Consider the following 17664-nt stretch of genomic DNA (forward strand, 5'->3'; position numbering starts at 1 on the left):
CACATTAAGAATAATTCATTCCTCAGGTAATATTTGAGAATGGCTTTAGAGTTTCTTAATGGCACATAACTACGTGACAAGAAAGAATTAAAATGATCGTTTTATTTTAATGGATTTTTTCCCTGATACTTTTACAGTCCTGTACAAGTCATGAAGGCTTTGCAAATAGTAGGCAATCAATACATGTGTGTTGACTAAGAATCCTACAGTTTATAGAAATCGGAGTACTAGTTATGGTGCATTTTTATTTGCATTACCTCATTGAATCTCCACAGCAGTTGATGAGGTAGCATAAGACATGAGCTACAGGCTACAGGAGGTTCCCCCTGGCCGGGGGCTAGGACCCAGTCTTAGGTCATGGGATCCAGTGGCCATGATTATGTGGTAACATGGCCCTGGATCATATTTGGGAGAATGGGAGTTAGCCCAGCCCCCCTTGGGAAGCCCACGTGCCATTTTTGGACCCAGCTTTGTCCATGTCAAGCAGAACTACTCCAGAGTGCTGGTATTCAACAAGAGAGGAGGCATTGGTGTGCCCACTTTTCAACATAGAAAAGAAAGAATTCACTTCATTCAGAGATTTACAGCAATATGCAGACTGAATTCTAGTTACTGTTCATATCCATGGGTACTGCTGGTTGGATTTTGAAATTTGGTGAGGGGGTAGCTCCGCTGGTCTTGAAATTGATTTTGGTTAATGGTGAACCTTAGCCCATTCAAGGAAGCAGCATTCATATCAGCTGTTCTCTATATCCCTCCCTTTGCCCCTGGTTAGTTGGGTCCCAGTAAAATTTACAGTGCTTTACTGTAAAAGCACTTGTACTTGAAAGAGAATTTTCTTTCTGTAGCTCAAACCACAGGAGGACTCAGAAGACAGCTATCTCCCCAGGTGAAACTTCTTAAATGGGAGTTAAGTGCATGCATTTTCAAGAAACTAAACTCCCCTCATATATAATTTAACCTAGAAAAGAAAGCAAAATTGAGAGAGTAGTATGATTACATTGTTTGAGAACTGGTAACTTTACCTCCCCTAGTCTTATGAAAGTCAGGCACACTTTCACTGTTTGGCATATCTTTAATGCTGTGGGGCGTGTGCTAAGTGTGATGTTGTAATAACAGTGAAGGTTTCTCTAACCATAGCCATGGACTGTGGATTGAAATAGTAAATTATTCCTAGCAGACTGAATGGGCAATAAGACTGCCATCCAGTTGTCCTCATAAAATAAAGCAATAGATAAATAAAGGAGAGCCAACTCACTTAACCCGCGTGGCTCTGTGCACTGCTAATTATTAACCCAGGCGCAAGAGAGGGGTTCACCCAGAGTGTAGTTAAATCATTTTTAATAGAGGTAAACACTAGCCATGTGGACGAGTAGCACTCAAGAAAGTTTTTAATCAGCAACGTTTAGGAATCACCCAGCCTAATTGCCATAACTTATTAATAATAATAAGTAATCTAGTCTTTTTATGGCCCCTGTCTCTGGAGGACTCAGTGCATTAAAGATCTCTGGGGTGTGAATCTCTCAGTAGCTGTGGGGGAAGAGGGCAAGTATCCTTGATGCTCATTCCTAATGGAAGAAACTGGACATCGAGGCCAAGAAAGACAAATATGAGTTCCTTTTTATTTTCTTCTTCCACATCTGAGTCACCAACTTCTACACGGCCTTTCATCTATCTATAGGACCAGAATGGCTCCAGGGTGTGGGGGGAGGGCTGGAGAACAGGCTTTCTTTGTTCACGTGAATGATTGGGGTTGAGGAAGTGAGTGTGAGCAGAGCTTTGTCTGAAGGAGTTTATTTCCTCTGCACAAGTGTCCCTGGTGTCCTTTGGCCTCAACCTGACTGTGCCTGGGTGGGTTCTGGCAACTCCCAGCTCTGTGCTTGTGTGATTTCCCACTCCTGGGAGAGCAGGAAAGATGGCGCGGAGTCTTCGGAGTAGATGATGGGAGAACGTTTGTGTAAATTATCTAAGTTAACCTGCCCAACACCAAGGTGTGGATACTAAATATCCCCAGGTCATCAATAAGGAACTTCAAGTTCAGAGCGTGTAAGTGATTGACTACCACATGATTCCTAGTGATTGGTTAGATTGAAAGGTGAATATCACACTCAAATTTGAGGCCCTTTGAATTTTATGAGTGATGAGTCCCTTTGGTTTGGGAGTTGGGGGTGATGGGCACGAACACCAGAGTACACGATGATAAGAGTATTTCTGTGGCTAATACCTTTTTGGGTCCAGAATTTTGGGGGAGGTAAAATGGAGCCAAACAGCACATGATTTACCTTCTTCTTACTTGTTTTTGGTTTTGTCCATGAATCATTTGAGCCTGAGTCTAGATGGCTGTTTCAGTCTGGCAAAGTGAAATTTTGAAGAAGGTACCCAAGCCATTATTACACAGAGCAAAGAGCTAACTAATGCTAAGAACGGAATGATTTATGCCACAGACTACAAAAGACATAAATTTAGAGTGTAAATTACAAGATAACTCATGTGCAAAATTGTTGCAATATTTATACTAGTGTTTATTAAAATTTACATTTGAATAAAAAGGTGCAAAATGTAAATGAAGCTGAAAAACGTTTTGTTTTTTTTCTTAAATCTAAAATAGCTTATACGAAAATCAAGAGCGTTTTTTGGAATAGAAGATATGAATAGTACTCTATGCAGATTTATCTGCTAAGGCATGAAATATACAGTGAAATCGGAAGGAATAAGGTCACTAAATCCTTGCCTCAAGTTCCTCCCGCCCTGCCCACTGATACTTTCCAGTGATTGAAATCAGTACTGAATTTCGAAGGAAGAGCTCCCTGTCAAAAGCCATGGAGAGGAGGGTGGGGATCCTGGACGGATGTCGAGACTGGATCCGTATTTGAGAGACTAATCTTATTTCACTGATGTTTTCAAGGTTGGAATTTTTTGTCTGTATTCATTAGAGGAGAATGATAAATCTCTAATTTGTACTTTGCTAATAATAGGGATGAGATTTGTGCTTCATTAAGGCTAAATGATTCTCATGTAGTCCTAGCTGAGTCTTTAGTGCCATGCGTGACCTTGGGAAAAGTCTCCTACTTCCGTGGGACTCAGTTTCCTTATCTGTAAAATGAGGGGGTTGGACCAGATGAGCACAAAGACACACCAGCCCTTTTCCTCGCCCTCCCGTGTGGGAGCATACCATGCCAGGCAGTGAGGACCCACAAAGATGATTAAAAACACATAACTCTTGTCCTCGGGAGCTCATGGTCTACATAAATAACTAACTATAATGTGAACTATAATTGCAACGTGCACAAATTACTCTAGGGGCACAGAGGTGGAAACAGTGACTTCCCTCACTGTGGGGATAGGCTCTGAGAAACTTCACAGTGCCTGTGACATTTGAAGGCTGAGGAGGAGGGCTCCTTCAGGTGTGCAGGCGGGTCAGGGGGTGGGTGGTTCAGACGGCGCATTTCCAGGCAGCAAATGCATGTGGCAGGTGCATTTAGGAAGCCGCACGTGGTCCTTCTCACGGTCTCCGGACAGTATGGATGCATGGGGGGAGAGTGCCATCCACACGCTGCTGGGTCAGAACCTGAACCAATGATGAGTGACTGAGGTTAGGAAGTAATACACCAGGTACATACGTTAGGTCAGAATTGAGGTTGTCCTGTAATGGTACCACCATGCCCATTACATCCCAGTTAGCTTTCGTGAATGTGAGGGAGAGGGTGATGTTTTAGCCAACTCCCTGGGCATCGTGAGCCTGCAGCCTGTCATACCTGTGCCACAGCCTGGATGTGCCCTCGGGAGCATGGATAGGGCATGTGAATGACACCCCTCACGGGGGTCACGTCTGCGCCAGTGGAATGAAGACTGCTCCCACAGGGATTCTGTCCTTGTGGGCTGTTTAATCCACCAGGTGCGTGTTTCATCTTTGAAAGGTGCACACGCACCTTTCCTGGCCACTCCACTCCACTCTCTGTGACCTCGTAGGAGCTGAGGTTGTAGCTGACAACTGGCAGCAAATTCGATGTCGACGATTCAGTTCTTATTTAGTTTTTAATATGAAAATAAGGTTTTAAAATTCAGATCATAGATGAAAAGAATGGCCATTTAAAGATTTAAAGAAGGGTCTCCACATTCCATGACCTGAAGACAAACATTTCCACGGCTGCCTTTCTTTGTGGAGATATATGCATGCATACACACATGTAAGTGGGTCAGGATACATGTTCCATGTTGCTGTCTGATTTTTTTCATTCAAAAGTAATCAAAGCCTTTAAGCAACCATTTGAAATGGCTGCACCATAATCCATTGTGTGGGATAAATTACTCGTGGTTTGATTCCCTATAGACAAACAAGCAATACCCATTGTTTAGCCATTATATACAACGCTGCAGTGAACATCCTTGTTGACTTATTTGGTGCTTTTAGTTATTTCCATAGATAAATTCCTGGAAGTGGTACTGTTAGGTCAAGGACTGTATATTTAACACTTCCTTACATCTTGTCCAGAAGTTTTGTACCTCTCTACAGCCCCATTAGCAGGGCAGGAGCTGGCTCGCATCTGGGTGGGACTGTCTGTGTTCCTGCCAGCACTGTCTTCCATCTTTAAGTTACTGGGTGAGAAATATGAGCAGCCAAGAGTACTTTTGGGGCGATTGGGAGGCAGTAGAAGCAGGATGAGCTCTGAATGCTCATGAGAGGTGTCAAAAAGGACCTGGAGTATGCACATCTGTTCACCAAAAGATATGTTCGAAAATATTCATCACAATTCCTAATTGTCAAACACTGAAAACAATTCAAATGTCCATCAAGATTACAAGGGGAAAATAAATTAGGATTAATCACACAGTGGAATACTATATGGGAAAGAGAATGAATGATCTACTACTATATGCTACGTGGAGTGTGGGTGACTCCCACAATCACCGTGGAGCAAAAAAAAAAAAAAAGGCAGACAGAAAAAATACATACCATATGAGTCCATTTATATAAAACTTACAAACAGGGAAAAATGAATGTAAGGTGTTAGAAGTCATGCTGGTGGTTACCGTTAGGGGGATATTAGTGACTGCTTATTCATTTATGCCTTTTCCTAGATGTATGTTTCCCAGTGCTGGACAGAGTGCTTGGCAAATGGCCTCCCCAATATTTGTTGAAAAAAAATTAATATTTTTTCACTACTTTTAACAAACTTTGACCTAGGATAAACGTGAAGACATGGTGTTATTCGTTGTGTGTTATGATGTGGAGAATTCATATGGATTTTTTTTCCTGTGATTTAAATATGGAACCTTAGTATATTTGTAGACCCTTCCTCTGTTTATTCTCTTGTGCGGTGTTGTTACTTTTGTGTTATTTATAAACCAGTCAGACACTTAGTGGTGGGTGAGGAGACGGGTTTTGGAATCAGACATTTGGGTTCAATGCCGAGCCCATTGCTTACTCCTCTGTGGCCTTGGATGAATGACCTAACCTTCTCTAATCTCACTTTCCTTAGTCTGTTTAGTAAGGATGAGAATACAACCTACTCTCTAGGGTTTTTGTGAAAAATAATAATATTAATATTAATAATAAGCACCAAATTATGTTTGCTACGTGCTGGACACTGATCTAAGCTCTTAAAACATAGGACATAATTTGTTTGATCTTTCCAGTACCCCTATCTATTTGTGGTTTAGGAAATGTAAGCCACAGCGTTAGTAAGTGTTGAGCCAGGATTTAAATCCAGGAGTTTCATTCCAGAGCCTGAGCTCTTAACCACTACCTCTGAGTTAAAGGAAATATTGCACCAAGCGCTCTCAGCAAAAGCAGCATCTGTTAGCTGTGATTATCATCATCGTCAGTTTCAGCATCATTATTAATATTTTTTTTCTCCTCTCTCTTTCCCTGCTCTCCTCCCTTGTTTCTCCGCCCTCCTGGCAGATATGTTCCAGCAAGGTAAGTTCACTGTTTCCTGCCTGCTTCTCCACTGGCTGTGCTCTTTTGGGAACAAGGGTATCCTCTGTGTGCAGAGGGTTATGGAGCTTTTCATTCTCTGTGGTCTCGTCACCAGGGCTTTAGGAGACACCATGGGGACAATAGCCTGAGGTGGTCTAAAGTGCCATCGGCCTCGCTGGGCCTCCGCCGTCCAGCCTCTGCCTCTGGACTATGCTTGGAGGTCGGGTGGGGTCTGGACGGTTTGGGGCAGGCACGCTGGAGAGAGAATCATGGCTGGGTTGGCGTCAGGGAACAGCATGCTTGGGACTCGTGAGACTGGTGAGGAGCAGGTGTCTCTGGGGTGGGGGTTCAGCTGGAAGGCCCCTGTCCCTCGGGGCTCCTGTATCAGGGCCAGCAGCTGCTGGGGTGGGGCTCCATATGCTGGCTCCACCGGGGGTTTTCTTTTCTCTGCCAAACAAACATGTCACTGTCCCGAGAGGAGGTGTAGACAAGACCACGGCAAGATACCTTCAACCCAGGTGTCCCTGGCGACCCCTCCAGCTGGGCCTATGACAGAAATGGAGCCCGGCGAGGGCATGCAGTGTCTACCTATTTTGCCAGCCAAGATCATGCGTTCTGGGGAGCTGGAAATGGAAAGTTCACCTGCGTCTTCCCGTGCGCGCTTTCGTCCTCACCGAGGATACACAGCTAGCTCGTGTGCTCTGGGATGCAGAGGGACACTCTAGCCCATGGCCTCGTTGAACCTGCCAGACACACGTGAAGGGGGTGCTGCCTCTTTCCTTTCTTTTTTTTTTTTTTTAAATTATAGTCTGGAACCACCGGGTAGCATCGGCAGGGCATGACTATATTCAAGCCGGAAAATACATTTGTGGCACACGTTTGCTATGTCTTTCTTAAATCCAAGGCTGGCTTAGAAGAAAGACACAGGTTTAAAAATACATCTTGGCATCCCATAAATAGCGGCCGAATAATCTCACAGGCTTGATATTTTCACAACGATTATTTCAGCCCAAACATGCTGCGTGTGTTGTGGAGAATGTCTGCCTGCTCTCTCTGTGGAAGCGTGGTTGTGGGTCACAATGAGGGGACTGTTGTGTTTGTCTTTAAAGAGTCTGGAGTCATAGACCTACTTTTATAAATAATTCATAAATCCCAACAAGCTATAAGTAATAAGTTCCATTTGGCTAGAGACTAAGAGATGAGCAAAATTGAAAAGGTGCCGTGACTGTTGATGTCGCGAAAGTCTCGCTGTCAGGGCCCCCTTGCTGCTGTGTGTTTTCTTCCTTGACAAATTGGGGGTTCATGGAGACACTCTGGGAGGAGAAGAGGGTTTTTTTTTTTTTGCATGAACTAGAATACAAACACCACCCAACGCTGCATCTCATTCCTCCTTGTGAGACACAAAACGATTGAGTTTGGGGAGTTTTTCTGGAGCTCGAGTGCCAAGACCCTGGAAGAGTGGGGAGAGAAAAGGCTTCTAACAGATCTGGTTTTTCTTCGAATGATCGCGAGCATTCACGGCTGTCATGGTTGGTATAAAAAATGGCTTATTAGGCTACCTATGTCAAGTTTGCCTCCTTTTATTATCCGTCACGCCACTTGAGTGATGGGATTTGCCTGTCAATAACAATGATATGCAGAGCATAAGTTATAATCACCCGCAAATCACTGGCTATCGGGACTTGATAGCATCTTCCAGAGACGGAAGCTGCTAGCTGCCCGTTGCCCCGCGTGATGGTGGGCGGCAGCTCCCGTGTACGATATTACTAGGATTTCAAATGAAGAGAACTGAACTGGCTTTTGTGAATTATTAACATGGCGCTGGCCTGTCTAGGACCATTTCGTATGGAGGCACGTTCTCTGAAATGGTAGCCAAGGCCCCGCCAGCTGGTGCCCCCTCTTTACCTTCATTGCTGGCCATTCTGCCAAGGAAATGAATGCTCAGTGACATGCGACAGTTCAGATGTGTGGTGATGGTCACATCAGACCAAGACAAAAGGTTCTGTGTCCTACAGATTGCCCAAAACGTGACTCCACAATGTCTTCTTGGTTGAAACTCTGTTCCAGAATTGTGTCATTGATTTGAAACACGAGGGGCCACGGATGGTGCTAGAAATAAGCAAACAGAAAACTCTGTGGTTTCAGATGAACGGAAGGAGGGGGCCATCCATCCACACACACAGTGAGAACTCTGGGCAGCTGGGGCCTCCTGACCCCGTCGTGGGCATCCAGCTCCTGCCTGCCTTGGCTTTGCCTGGGGGAGCCGGGGGCACGGCGCACTCGTGGGAGACTCTCCTTTGTCGGGGTGTGTGGTTCTGGCGGTGAGTGAGTGAGGCCCGCCTGCCCAGAGAAGCGCCTGCCCGCGTGTTTGGACCGCTGGGCACCATGGCAGGCAAAAGAGGGAGGTTGCCTTGCAAGCTGACAACATCAGACAATCTCAGAGGAAACCAAAGTTATTTCCCCTGGATTGCATTATCTTTTATTTCACGACAGATCAATCTTGTTAGGGTAGGTGACAGCACAGCTGCTACTGCTGGGCCTTTCTTCGCTGTGTCCGTGGTGTGTGCACGTGGCAACGCGTTTCTCCCCTGCTCCTGTGCCTTTTTAGAGCTTGTTTTATTTCTCCCATCTGCAAAGGCCGCTTGCTGTGGTGGTGAGACCACAGGGCACGAGGACCGTCAAGGACTAGTGGACCCGCAGCTGGGCCTTCTGCATATCCGAGTTCCAGGACCGTGGGGCCACGTTTTCAGGGAGCCTTAATTGACCCACGTTCTCCGTTGTCCGCAGAGCTCATGTGCCACTGGATGGCTCTCAGCGATGCCAAAGTGCCAGAGAGCTGCTCTTCACAACATCAAATGCAGTTGAAAATGCTGTGTGTGCACATGTGTCTGGAATCTTGAGTTTTAGAGCACTTTTATATCCATCGTTTAATAACGAAGTCAGGACCACACACACACACACACATATACACACACGTGGAGGCCTTTTGAATACTCATCCATAGGCTCAACCTTGATTCTGAAATCGAACAGAACCCGAGTGAGTGGCTTGGAAATCAGAGCGATGCCAGTCAGGAGGGTGTTCGAAAGTGTAAGTGGGCACAGTATAAAGACTTCACCATTGACTTAATTCTGTGCTCTGTGCTGTGAACTGAAGTCCCTGATAGACTCTGAGCCCGAGGAGGCATAGCCTTTCCTCCCGCTCAGTTCTCGCCTGGAGCTGGGGTCTTGCTATTAAAGAGATTTTTCTTTCAGCTCAAGTAATTGTTGATAGCTCGCAAACATAGTGTACTTGTTTATTTTGCAGCCAGTAAATGTGTGCCAGGCACTTTCTAGGGCTTGAGGATACAGGGACGGACGAGACAGCAAGGGGTCTGTGCTCATGGAATGTATGGTCTAGCTTGGGGGACCCTGGTGCTAAGCTTGCCAATAAACCATCAAGGCAAATTCTAAGGGACGTGTGCAGTGAAGAAAATGTCACAGGATGGTGTGCTAGTGGCCATTTTAGATGGGATGGAGAGAGGATGCCAGAAGGACCAGCTATTGGGGGATGCAGAGGACCCCAACAGGCAGGAACACCCCAGTATTCCAGGATCAGAAGGGACCTGGTGTGGTGGGAGCTCACAAGTGAGGGAGAGCATTGTGTGAAATGAAGAAATGAGAAGAGTGTAGTCTGGAGATTGGAGGAAGGAAATAGGCAGTGGGTTTTAAGCAAAAGAGTGGCGTGGTCTGTTTACAAGAAAAATCACCACTGGTTGCTGTGAAAATGCGTAAGAACAATGTGTGAGAAGTTAAAGACAGGACCAGGGCTGCGTGCTGAGCAGGCTCAGGCTGGGCTGAGATGGGGACCCGCCCCCAGGCCCTAAGCACTCCCCTTAGTGGGTCTCTGCAGCCCCATTCCTGGCCAGCTTGCCTCCACCGAGTGTCGCACTTTCTGGTGTGTTGTGCCCATAACTTACGCCTCCTCTCCTTAAGGCTGGCAAATTGTGCTCATCAAGGGCATCATTAAAATGCTCCTATGCTTGTCTTTAGATTTTAGAAAGCCACTTCTCTCCAATATACATATACATGTGTATCATATGTATTACGTATTGGTATATACATTAAATGCTCAGGAAACCTCAGTTTGGCTCCCACCAGGGTGGGCCAGTTGCTTTGTCCTGTAGCCTCAGTTTTCCCATCTGTAAAATGAGAGCGTTGGGGAGATTCCTGACCCAACTTGGCATCCTGCTGATGCTCTATCTTGACAAGTTTTAATTGGATTTGAGTTAATAGAGTCCAGAAATATCCTGTACGACAAGTTACGACCATTCTCTAAAGAACTTGGGTGAAAGCAGAGGCCTCCCTCGTGGCTGGGGAATTAAGGTTAAAAGAATTGTGGTTTCAGAAGTGTAACATCAACTCCGGAATTCACAACGGATGGCATTGCTTTTACTGATTTGAAGAGAACAATAAATCATAGATTGGTTTCTGGCAGCCCAGCCAAGCCTGGTAATCATTGGGGTGGGCTTGTGGTGACAGGGACCACTGCCATTTATAATGTGTTTGACTTGAGCTCTTTTGCATATTTCAAACTGTTGGTCAAATGGCTGAGGCTGGATCTTAGATTTTCCCAACCATTTCAGAAAAATCCATCTATTATAAAGCTCTGACCCCTTTAGTCATGAATTATGGTTCCCTTGGTAATGTTATACATTATGAAATATTGTTTTCTTTATGAGTGTGGGATTTGGGTGAATAAATTAAATCTGTTGTTACCATTTCCAGTTAAAAATTCCAAGTTGTCATATGATGTTAACTAGCGAGTGAGAAAAATGCATTAACATTTTTATGGCGGAAAGTGGCTGGTTCCCTGGTCACACTTCCCATATGCTGATATCTACTATGTATGTATATTATTCCCCATTCTGTCCAGAATCAGTAGAATATTCTGAGTTATGTAGGAAATGCATCCATCTTTCCATCACAAACTGAACAAAGTTACCAATTAATTACACATAGATTCATTGTGTGTGTGTGTGTGTGTGTGTGTGTGTGGTATATGAGGAAAAGGATAACCATATTTAAATAATCACATTCTCTGAGATGCGTCATGGTGTTCTGTGTGGGCTCCGTAGGGTGGCCTGCTCCCTGCCAGGTGACCTTGGAATAGGTTTGTCTTCGTAGCAGATTCATCCTGTGCCCATTCCCATCCCAGGGCATGAGTTTGGGGTGAGGTTTTAGAGCCTCTCCTCCCAGTAACCTGTGTTTCAAAATTGCCAGATCAGTAAAGGGAAACTTCTAGATTCTTCTATTGAGGTGGTTTCTAGTATGTTTTAATTTTTATTTTACCAATAAGGGAAATTGTAATAATAATTATGCCACATTTGTGGACCTCCTATTGTCCAGCCATTGGAACAGGTACTTTGCATACATTTTCTCATAGGATCTGCCCCCCTTTCAATTTGATGAAGTAGGTATAAAAATCCCACTTTACAGAGGAGAAGACTGAGGCACAGAGTAAAATCGACCTAGTGACCATTATATAACTTTTTTTTTTTTTTAAATTGAGAGGCTTTATTCTACGAAACAGTCCCAGGCTTTCAGAAACATTGTGAAGATAGTTCAGAGAACTCCCAGATACCCCGCACTCTGTTTCCCCTATTTTTAATGGCTTACATTAGTATGGTACATTTGTTGGAATTAATGACCCAATATTGATCCATTATTATTCACTGAAATCCATAGCTTCTTCAGATTCCCTTAGTTTTTACCTAATGTCCTTTCTTTATTCTGGGATCCCATCCAAGAAACCGCATTACACTTGGTTGTCATGTCTCTTTAGGCTCATCTTGGCTGTGACAGTTTCTAAGACTTCCCTTGTTTCTGATGACCTTGACGGCTTTGAGGAGTACTGGTATTTGGAGGAATATATTGTAGGATGCCCCTCTCTTGGAATGTGTCTGATGTTTTTCTCATGATTAGACTGAGGTTGTGGATTTTGGGAAGATCACAGAGGTAGAGTGCCATTTGCGTCCCATCGTATAAAAGGCACCTGCCATCAACATGATCTATGACTAATGAGGTTGATCTTTATCACTTGGCTGAAGAAGCGTTTGTCAGGTGTCTCCTCTGTGAGGTTACTTTCCCTCCTCCTTTCCATAGTGTACTCTGGAGGGAAATCTATGCATAACCCACTCTTAGGCTCCATCTCATTGAGGGGAGAGAAGTTATATAAATTATTCTTTTGCATAGGAGATTTGGCTCTTAGCCCTCATTTATTAATTTATTTCAGTCATTTATTTAGATCGATATGGAGTCACGCATATTTATTTTCTACCTTGGGTTATAATGTAGGACAGCTTTATTTAATTTCTTGATTTGGTCACTGGGAGCCTTTTCAGTTGGCTTCTGGTGCCCCTTTTACATATCCCTTTCAATTTCTGGTTGAGCATTTGTGCAGTATTTTCTGATACTACAAGATGTACCAGGCTCATGTTGTGTATTTCCCACTCTTGTCCTAGATTCAGCCATTCCTTTAAGACGATGGAGAATGATATTAGAAACCAAGATCTGGGAGCTAGGTGTGCTTATCGCTACTGGAGTGTCAGTTTTTTGGGACCTCTCAGCTGACAGAGCAAAGAAATATAAGTGTGCATACTAACCTACATATATATGCATATCTATTTCTATATGTAACCAGGTGTATCTGTGTTAAGCCTGCATTCTTCCTAAAGTCTCTAACTCGAGTCCAGTACAACATGAATCATCCTAGCCTCCTCCTTTTGTTTATCTGTACATTCCCACTCCCAAGGTGAGACACCTGAGCCAAGATTTTGAACTCAGGTAGTTTGACTACTGGTCCTGCAATATGCTGTCCTGATTTTTCGCAGTAACATGCTGTCCACAGGCTTTTGAATACCTCTGGGGGGACATAGTCACCAATCCTTGACCCTTCTCAAGGCCCAACATGATGGCCCATTTGCAGAGGGGTGAGATTATTGAGCACATGTTTTAGTTTGGGCCGTTATAACAAAATGCTATAAACTCTGGGGGCTGAGCAACAAACATTATTTCTCATGCTTCTGGAGGCTATTAGTCGTAATCAAGATGCTGGCAGATTCTGTGTCTACTGAGAACCCCCTTCCTGTTCATAGATGGCCATCGTCTTGTCATGTCCTCACATGGCAGAAGCAGAGAAGGAGGTCTCCATAGTCCCTTTAATAAGGGTACTAATCCCATTCATGAGGGCTCTGTTCTCATGATCTAAGCATCTCCCAAAAGTCCCATCCCCTGAAACCATCACACTGAGGTTAGGATTTCAACATCTGCATTTGGGAAGGGGACACACACATTCAGCCCATCACTGTGCCTCTCTGCTTCCACAGCAGACCCAGGCTTGCTGTCATGACTTCTCAGCCAGTTCTAGTTCTGCAAGCTTCTAAGTGGGTTTGTCCTTTCTAGAGTGGAGGTTGATTGAATAGTACATTGTTTCTGAGCTAAGACATTTGTACTTTCTCCCATAACCTGGGCAGACCAGGGATGAAACAACTGGTCTGTTTATAATATTCCAGCTGTTGAATGCTTAAACTCCCCTGTACCTTCCTTAGATTGATTGCTGACTACTGGGTCCCAAGATAGACCAATCCTTTAAATTGCTGGGTTTGTCCTGGGGACAGATTTGAGGCTGTGTTTTCTGCTTGGGCAGGAGGGTACATAAGAGGTTGAGCCTGTTTATATGTTTGGGTTGTCCCCACCTGTCAATTTCCCCCAGCTTCCTCTCTCTGATGCCCCTTCCCAGGTACCTGGGCCAGTGCACTGTTCCCTGCAGCCAGAGGAAATGTTCTAACTTGGAGGTTTGCCTGTGACAGCTACCTTCAGCAGCAGGCCGATGGGGGTGCCTGTGGAGACACCTGGTGACCATTGGCGAATGCCCTCTGCTACCTCTGGTGCACTGGTCCCCTCTAGCCCAGCAGTCAGGGAGTGGGACTTCTTGAATCCCACGATGTCATTCTAGTTGTTTTTGGAACCTGTCTTGCTGGAAACCATGGAACAGACAAACAGTTGTAGTTGATTTATTCATAGATTTTTGTTCATAGCTGAAGCAATCTTTTGGGAAGCAGTTTGTGAGATGATAGAAGTATGTTCTTTATACTTGACGGTGTATTTGGTGACATGTTCCTAGGCTGATGGCTGGATGATTGGGCACTAATTTGACAATCAGCTTTCTTCTAGGGGACACCAAGCCAGACCTCCTTGAGCCGTGGCCACCCTCATTTCTGGCAACCCTCCCCCATCTTGTCCCATTCATCCCCATAAGCCTCTACCAGATTGATCCCTAATGTTCAAAATGCACATCCACACCTCTGTGCCTTTGGATCTGTTGATTGTTCTATTTGGAACGTTCTCTCCTCTTTTCAGCAGGCCTTGTCTCGTTCTGCTCCCTACCTTTGGAAAACTACCCAGGTTCTGCCACAATGGTGGCTGGACCAGGGGCAGGTGCTGTGGGTGTTCAGCCTGACGCTGATGCCTCCAGTGTATGTGTGAGCAGTGGACTCTCCTTTTCACATGGTCCTCTAATGTCTTGTTAACACAATATTCACAACCATTGTGACATTTTACCTAGAAATCATTGAGAATGTGCCACCCACTTCCCCTCCTAGATTTGCCCCTGCTTCTGCTTACTCTTCAAAATTCGGCCTAAATCCTTTCTGCTAGGTTATCCCAACTCACACCCACCCCTTTGAGTGGGGAGTTCTCCTTCCACTCTGGAACTTCCCATTGTCCCCTCATGCCTCTGTCAGCACTCCCTCACATTGTTGTAATGATCTGTTTAGCATCTGTCTTCCCACACTGGATTGAGCTCCTAGAGAGAAAGGAGCAAGTCTTTTATTTTGAATCCCTAGCACACAGTAAGTGCTCAATAGATGTTTGACAAAAGAAAGTGGAATGAAATAACAAGGCTCAGAGGAATTGGCATTTTGTGTGTGGCTGGTGTGTGTGTGTGTGTGTGTGTGTGTGTGTGTGTGTGTAGGTACACACTTCTTTTATGTGTGGCAATCTAGGTTCTTTAATAAAGTTAGGACAGAATTCTCACAGTATCATGGGTGGTCATATTGACAGCCAAGCCAAGTCTTTTCCTACCCTTGAGTCCAAAAAGTTTCTTCTTTTTTAAGGTTTTATTTATTTATTTGGGGAGAGGCAGAGGGAGAAAGAAATTCAAGCGCGCTCTGTGCTGAGTGCAGAGCCCAGCATGGGGCTGAATCCCATAACCCTAAGATCACGACCTGAGCTGAAACCAAGAGTCGAACTCTTAACCAGCTATGCCACCCAGTCCCCCCAAAAGCTTTTTCTTTTCTGTTCTTCCACCACTGTTGTTTTTTTTTTTTTTTGAGGGGACAGTATGTGGACTTAGGATGAATCAGCAAATATTTATGTCCTCAAGTTTGTGCAAGGTATGAGAAGCAGCATGGGATATGTAGTGGACATTCCACTACCTTCTAAGAGCTGACAGCTTCACTGGAGACCCAAGGCTAGTCAGTCTGTGGACTAGTAGGTGACGTCCTTTCCCAATGCAGGAGGAAGTCACGGAGGACGGGGTCCCTAGGAAAGGGGAAGCAGCTGAAAGAGTGGAGCTGGAGAGTTTTGAAGGAAGCAGAAGATCTGAGTGGGCAGGACCAGGGCAGGTGTATGGGCGGGTGGGATCCAGGAGGACAGTGTGCGTGGAGGTGGAGACAAAGACAAGTATGGTGTTGTGTTTATGGGATGTTGAGGGGGCAGTGAAAATGACAGCTCTGGGCGGGGCCAGTTATGGAGCCTTCACAATCTGTTGATTGTCAAAACCCTCTTTGTCTTCTCGTGCTCCCCAGCACTCCCGTATGACTGGAAAGATTTTATCTACCAAATGGATAGTATTAGTTACTGACTTTTCCCATGTTTTATTACTCATTTTATTATTTCTTTTGCTACTCAAGAGTGACCCATCAGCCAATGACCATTCCTGATCAGCACAGTGAATGTTATGTCCCTGAGTTGATAAAATTCCAGTCCATAAAAAACTGGCTTGGTATTTTAGGTAGCTTGAGCAACGGTTTTAAAATCCATGCAACAAAGGTGAGAATTATTCTAGGAAGCCTGAGAAAACCATTGTAGCTTTTTGAGCAGAGAAATAGAAGGTACTAGGCACACGATCCCATCTGTGCTGGGTGTTGGACAGCAGAGGATAAAGATGGCCTCTCCCTACTTAGCTTGTGCCAGGCACATTCATGAACTCATTTCTTCCCCAGAATACCCCTAAAAGGTTCACACACTCATTTATCACCATTTTTAATCCCCATTTCTCAGGTGCTAAAATAGATTCAGAAAGCCTAAGTGATTTTACTTTGTGGAAGGTCTCCCAGCTAGAGAAGGACCGCGTCTGAGTTCAGACACAGGCAACTGGACTTGGTCTGAATTCTCAATGACCACATCATACATCCTGGAGGGACAGGGAGACTATGTTGGGCTTGCTAGTGGATCAGGGCAGACAGCGCCATTGTCACGTGAGAGGGCCCAGCCAAACCCCAGAGAAATGAAAGCAGGTATCCAACAAGAAGACTCATGCACCCCAGTCTTCATAGCAGCTTTAGTCAGATAGCCAAATACTGAAGAGAGCCCAGGTGGGCATCAATAGGAGAAAGGACGGTTAGTATACCCACAGAATGGAACACCCCTCAAATTAGAAAGGAGCAAAATCTGGATTCACACAACATGCAAGAATCTCAGAAATATTGGGCTGAGGGAAAGAAACCCTTCACAAAAGAGGTCACTGTGTGTGATTCCATTTACATGAAAATTTTAAAACTAATCTGTGATGGACAAAATTCAGAATATTGGTTGCCTCTGGGGGAACGGGAGTGAGGACTTACTTGGAAGACTCAGGAAGGCACTCCCTGGGCTGATGGTAAGACTCTCTCTTGATGGAGGTTTGGCCAATGCAGTTGTGTGCTTTTGCCCAAACTCAGAGAACGTACTCGTAAGATTTGTGCATTTCGCTGTATGTCAGTTTTACCTTAAAAGGAGAAGACTGAAGGCAGATATTAAACCCCAGTTAATGATGTGCACACTGAAGTATTTGGAGGCAACTGCCCTGATGTCTGCAATTTATTTGAAATGCATCTAAAAAACCAAAAAGATGTATTGATGGATGGATAGAGGAATGGATAGATGGATAAATCTGTGATAAAGCAAGTAGAGAACAATGTTAATCGAGTTCATGTCAGTGGTAGGCATATGGGTTTTCATTGTAAATTCTTTCAACTTTGTGGTATGTTTGAAAACTTCATAATAAAATGTTGAGAGAAGGAAAGAGAGACCCCAGTTGGGATCCTTCCTACATAGAGAACATGTGGCCTCATTAGTCACAAATGCAGAGGCCAGTCAGGGGTTGGACCACCCCAGAGGAGGAGGAGGGCCTGGGGTCCGGCTGCAGGGCTCCAGGTGAGAGATGGGCGGAGAACAGCCCCCAAACACGCTCCTAGTTTCCTGGGGCTGCTGTAGCAAATTGCCACTAACACACATTGGTGGCTTAACACAATAGAAATTTGTTCTGTCAGGGTTTTGGAGGCGAGGAGTGCGAAGTCAAGGTATCAGTGGGGCCTTTTCTCTATGAAGACTTGAGGAGAGGATCCTTCCTTGCTTCTTCCAGCTTCTGGAGGCCTCAGCAATCCTTGGCTTTTTCCCTTGTAGCTGTGTTGCTCTGATCCCGCCCTTCAAGGTCATGGGTCT

The 17664-nt window shown here is 44.9% G+C and overlaps 1 protein-coding gene across 2 annotated transcripts in view; it reads left to right on the forward strand.

The window, feature by feature from the left end:
• Window positions 1–17664, forward strand: part of GFRA1 (GDNF family receptor alpha 1) — a 202705-nt gene that overhangs the window by 54815 nt on the left and 130226 nt on the right. The window contains exon 5 of one of the 2 annotated variants that reach the window (XM_087862668.1): window positions 5906–5920. The exons of the other annotated variant lie outside the window; for it this stretch is intronic. Coding sequence (XP_087718794.1) covers window positions 5906–5920 — 15 coding nt within the window. The remainder of the gene's footprint in view (window positions 1–5905; window positions 5921–17664) is intronic. 2 annotated transcript variants of the gene reach the window in all.

This window comes from Ursus americanus, chromosome 6 (assembly GCF_024610735.1).
Source record: "Ursus americanus isolate L20-20 chromosome 6, mUrsAme1.1.p, whole genome shotgun sequence".
Classification (NCBI taxonomy): domain Eukaryota; kingdom Metazoa; phylum Chordata; class Mammalia; order Carnivora; family Ursidae; genus Ursus; species Ursus americanus.